The 5,024-nt window shown below is 33.0% G+C and overlaps 1 protein-coding gene across 2 annotated transcripts; it reads left to right on the forward strand.

Moving 5' to 3' along the window:
* The first annotated feature begins 378 nt into the window (after nucleotides 1–378).
* LOC143586498 (dol-P-Man:Man(5)GlcNAc(2)-PP-Dol alpha-1,3-mannosyltransferase-like) lies at nucleotides 379–4,791 on the forward strand. 2 transcript variants are annotated; one of them, XM_077068040.1, is made up of 13 exons: nucleotides 379–553; nucleotides 642–676; nucleotides 742–879; nucleotides 1,554–1,622; nucleotides 1,730–1,887; nucleotides 1,970–2,036; nucleotides 2,119–2,172; nucleotides 3,028–3,116; nucleotides 3,213–3,329; nucleotides 3,409–3,500; nucleotides 3,584–3,662; nucleotides 4,041–4,097; nucleotides 4,195–4,791. In XM_077068040.1, exons 1-13 carry the CDS (start codon nucleotides 397–399, stop codon nucleotides 4,361–4,363), a joined length of 1,281 nt encoding a protein of 426 aa, XP_076924155.1. In that variant the 5' UTR covers nucleotides 379–396; the 3' UTR covers nucleotides 4,364–4,791. The 2 variants fall into 2 exon arrangements, with proteins under 2 accessions (XP_076924155.1, XP_076924154.1); XM_077068039.1 differs by having other exon boundaries at nucleotides 4,041–4,791.
* Nucleotides 4,792–5,024: the final 233 nt, after the last annotated feature.

The raw sequence follows: 5,024 nt of genomic DNA on the forward strand, positions 1-5,024 counted from the left end.
AGTCAATGCCAAGACAGAACCGTACATCCATCGTAGATGTCTATTTAATATACATATAAAAGAAAGAATGTTTATTTATACATTTTTAAACTAATAATAATACACAATTATGATCTAACAACCTCACATATTTTAAAAAAGTTACATGTATAATTCGTTTGGTTAGGTTAATTCGGTTACACCAAAACTTCAAAATCGCTCATGACTTGACCAAACACGTTTGATAACTTGATTCGATTAAGTAAGTTAACTCGGTTATGACTCCGTTAACCGGTTATTAGCTAATCATTACAAACATATGTTTAAGATGAAAAAAGTGAAGGACTGTTTTTGTAATTCCCACACCAACTTTTACCAATCTTCCGGTCAGCAAAACCTTCCACCCACCGCCGTCCGATGGCGATCGCCGCCGCCGCACGCAGCCGTAAACCACCAAACAGAAGATCGGAAACCATCATCCAAAAGATTTACAAAAACCCAAAAACCCATTTCGCTTTTGCTCTGCTTATCTCCGATGCCGTACTTACCGCACTCATTATCGCCTATGTTCCATGTAAGCAATTTATTTCATCACAAACTCATTCAATTTCAGCAATTAAATATTTCTGTAATTAAATACTTTAATTTTGTATTGATTATAGATACAAAGATTGATTGGGATGCTTACATGTCACAGGTAAGATCAATTTACCAATTTTCTTTTAAAGGTAATTAATTTATTCACTACTAAAAATTGAACAGGTTGATGGGTTTATTGAAGGAGAAAGAGATTACAGCAACCTTAAAGGTGATACAGGACCTTTGGTTTATCCAGCAGGCTTTCTGTATATATACTCTGCGATACAATATGTTACAGGAGGCAATGTCTATCCTGCCCAGGTCAATTTTCTAACATTTTATGGTTGATTGCTTACCCGAAAACAATGATGAACTTGTCCTCAAAACAATATGATATAAATTTCTACTTAGCCATTTTGGATCATTATAGAGTACCATGATCATGTCAACTGTCAAGTATTTGGGTCGGCTCGTTAGACTTGTTTAGCTGACTTGTATGGATTAAAGCCCAAATTTTGATATATTTAAATTATTACTCAAAAGTAGAACCAAAATTGTAATAAATATAATAAATTATGTGTATGTTAAAAGTTTATACATTTCTTTTTATATACATCAATATGTGTAAAGTTATTTTTTGTTAAATTTGTCAAATTGGCTCGAGTTTTTTACGAGTTGAGCCCGAGCTCAACATGTTAGCACGTTAAGATAGACGATCCTTGCTGGGAGCCTGAGCCCAACTTGGCTTAGCTTGTTTGCACCTCTAGGTGTAGCATGTTGAATTAAATTAATGTAAATCGGTTTTGGGATGACTGTCTGTTTACTGGTATTTTAGAACTGCAAGTGTGTTTGATTTTTGTGATTAGGAAAACCTGCGAATACCATCTTTACTATGAGTTTTATGAAGCTATAGATCTTTAAAACATTTTCTTATGAACTCTTGCAGTTCTATTTGACAGTTTGACACTGGCTGATTGTATTTCTTGTTATTTCAGATCCTCTTTGGCTTTCTATACATTGTGAATCTTGGAATAGTGCTATTCATTTATGTGAAGACTGATGTGGTATGAACATTTTCTGTTATTGACAAATTGTGCGTAGGATAAGAATAAAAACAATTCGATGCGCATTTAATAGTTACTCTAGGATTTTAATTTTAATATGTTTGCAGCTACCTTGGTGGGCCCTTACCTTGCTTTCTTTATCCAAAAGATTGCAGTCAATCTTTGTTCTTCGCCTCTTCAACGACTGTTTTGCTATGACTCTTCTTCACGCCTCTTTGGTTCCGCTTCTTTATCAAAAATGGCATCTAAGCTTAATTATTTTCAGGTTTTTGTATTTTATTATCCATTCAAAAATATTTTTAAATGCTACTTTTTAGAATTAATATGCATTCAACTCGGTTTTGCAGTGCAGCCGTTTCGGTCAAGATGAATGTGTTACTTTATTCTCCGCCATTGCTCCTTCTTATGGTTAAGGTACACGAAACGATTATGTATACATTTTATTTATTTACTCAAGCTATCGTTTATTTGTTTTAGTTTATTATTTTTAATGCAGGCCATGGATTTTATCGGGGTGATATCGGCTTTAACTGGTGCAGCATTAGTTCAGGTGCTTATTTTTTACTGATTTTTTCATGTCAAATGTTTTTTTTTGTTTTTCATTTGAATACTTTATTTCATGTAACGGGTCAACATGTGTCCAAGTATTCTTTTTTATAAATAGTTAGTGTGTGTGTGTCAAATATGATTACAAAAACTATATTTTCACAACATTGATCTAGCATTTTGCATAGATTATTTTGGTAGAGTGTATGCAACTATGCCTTTTAAATTACATTTGGTCAAATTTGATCCATTTGACTTATCTCCCTTATAATAGTCTTTTAGTTTGACTCATTTGACCTCTTTGAGATAAATTTTAACCCAAATCAAACTATGAGTGTGCATGGGTCGGTTTTCGGATTTCTAGAAATCATTCGGTTTCGATTTTGCATCCGGGTTTGAAGTTTTTGGGCCCGAAAAAGCTCTAAAATTATGCATTTGGGACTGAAATTATGCATTTGGGACTGAAACTTTAGGTTTTTAAAGTTTTTGTGATTATTGATTAATTGATTATTACACATTCGGGTCTAGAATATTTGGGTTACACCATTTATTATTTCCTATAAATGACTTAATATTCTAAAATAAAAATGATTATCCATAAATGCAATAAAAAAAGTCGGTTTTTTCGGATTCGGTTCAGTTTTTTCGGTTTTTGGTACATGCAAAACTGAACCAGAAATTAGGTTTTGAAAATACATAAAACCAGATCGTCAGTTTAGGTTCAGTTCGGTTATGTCTGTTTTTGGTTACGAGCCAGTTATTTCGGTTTCATGCGCACCTCTAAATCAAACCTATTATTAAATAATGCACCAAAATCGCCAACTCTAATTTTACGTGATAATATTCTGGAATTATGCAGATTCTGGTGGGTTTACCATTTTTGCTGTCATATCCAATTGAATATATATCTAAAGCCTTCAATCTTGGGCGAGTATTCATCCACTTCTGGTATCCTTCTAACCCCATAAATTTGCAATATTATGAAACACAAACCGGATTTTCTTAATTTATTTACTAAATTATATTATTGTTCCGTTTTATCAGGTCTGTTAACTTCAAATTTGTCCCGGAGCCTGTTTTTGTGTCTAAGACGTTTGCTATTATCTTACTAGTTCTTCATCTAGGGCTTCTTATGATTTTTGCGCATTATAGATGGTGCAAGTAAGTATTAGATTTTATGCAGTTAACGAGTACTAAAATATCATATGAATGCGCGTTTTAAATTTATAAACTTTTGTAGGCATGAGGGAGGATTAGTGTCTTTCTTGCGTTCTAGATTTGTTCAAATGCAGCTCAAAACCAGCACCGGAGTAAAGATTATTAAAAAAGAGCGTAAGTATACTGTATTTTGATTTTGTGTCATGTTTTATTGGTTGTGGAAATTTGCTAATAATACTTGTTGGTTGATTATATAGATATTGTTACAATCATGTTTACTGGCAATTTTATTGGCATCGTGTGTGCTCGGTCTTTGCATTACCAATTTTACTCTTGGTAAGCGTGTTCTTTTCTTTTTTTTTTCTGCTTCAATGTAGTACATTTAATTTTGTTTGTTCAAATTATACGGTTTCTTATTATATGATTTATTAAATGAGGGGATTTTGAGTTATGTTATATCTCTAACGGGTTGGTGGGTTAAGCTAAAAGATCTAAAAAAAAATTGAAATGAGTCACATGGGTCGAGATGGTCAAATAGGTTGAAAGTCGACCGATGCGTGCTCAAACGCATTAATACCTCTTAAATTGGTTTATTAAAAATTTTTTAAGTTATCTATGTAATAATATAGTTTCCATAATCATAGTTAGTTATTTACCACATTATATGTTTGTAAAATTTATAAAAATGGATAAAAATGAATTTGTTTTATGCAGGTATTTCTATAGCTTACCGTATCTTTTATGGAGAACACCTTTCCCGACGGCTGTCAGGTATGTTATTGTCAGCCAACCATCAACGTTCCACCACTTACCCATAAATTCTCATTTAGGACTCAAACGGGACTTGTTTTATATTATGGTTTTGCAGGCTGTTGTTTGCAGGGGTGGAGTTCTGTTGGAATGTTTTTCCATCTACTGTCTACTCATCCATTTTGCTTCTTGGTGTACATGTAATCATCTTGTGGGGCCTGTGGAGGGCCCCTCCTGAATATCCGTACGAAAATGACCCGTCGCAAGTGGAAGTGAAAGCCAAATGACCATTAAATCTTGTTTTTGTTTGCTATTATGTTGTCTGGATTATTAAATTTTGACTTGTAACTGATGAAACTTGATCGCATAACTAAAAAACATGTGATACAACAGAATATACAACAGTTAGCATATGCCCTCCATTATGTCCTAAAGTTTCCTATTAATCCCACACAATATATACTGAATACATTAATCTAAGACAAATTAACAAGGTTTAATTGCGATAACATGGTGACCAAAATCGTTATTTTGTTTCTTGATACGAGTTAAAATGGAAGGTTTGTCTCTTGTAGATTTGTTCATTTTTAACCATACAACATTGTGCAATGATATACCATTCATCTTAACTTCATTTTGGACGGAAATTTGGTTCGTTGCGAAACTCCCACATAATAGATGACAAACAAAGAATAATTACTTCTGCAGTTATTTGCGTCCAAAGTTGGTGAAAATCATATTTTACTGAATTTTCCAACAATATATTATACACGGCTATGTGAATCATCATATAGCCATCTTATAAGATATATTAAAACGCAAGATGGAAGAGATTACACATGGCTATATGCTTATATTTTGCATAGTAGTGCAACTTTCCATACGTAAAATATCTTCCGTTGTCTACACATACGTTGCATAGTTGTATCTTAGGGGAAAATTCATCAA

This window comes from Bidens hawaiensis, unplaced genomic scaffold, assembly GCF_021521415.1.
Source record: "Bidens hawaiensis isolate Kalapana, Puna unplaced genomic scaffold, B.hawaiensis_p1.1 tig00034685_1, whole genome shotgun sequence".
In the NCBI taxonomy this organism is placed as follows: Eukaryota; Viridiplantae; Streptophyta; class Magnoliopsida; order Asterales; family Asteraceae; genus Bidens; species Bidens hawaiensis.

Excerpts from the sequence above, each read along its gene's own strand:
- LOC143586498 (XM_077068039.1), top strand. The coding sequence starts at position 397 with ATGGCGATCGCCGCCGCCGCACGCAGCCGTAAACCACCAAACAGAAGA. Across the intron at positions 2,173-3,027 it reads CTGGTGCAGCATTAGTTCAG|ATTCTGGTGGGTTTACCATT; the intron begins GTGCTTATTTTT and ends GGAATTATGCAG. Across the intron at positions 3,117-3,212 it reads CGAGTATTCATCCACTTCTG|GTCTGTTAACTTCAAATTTG; the intron begins GTATCCTTCTAA and ends CCGTTTTATCAG.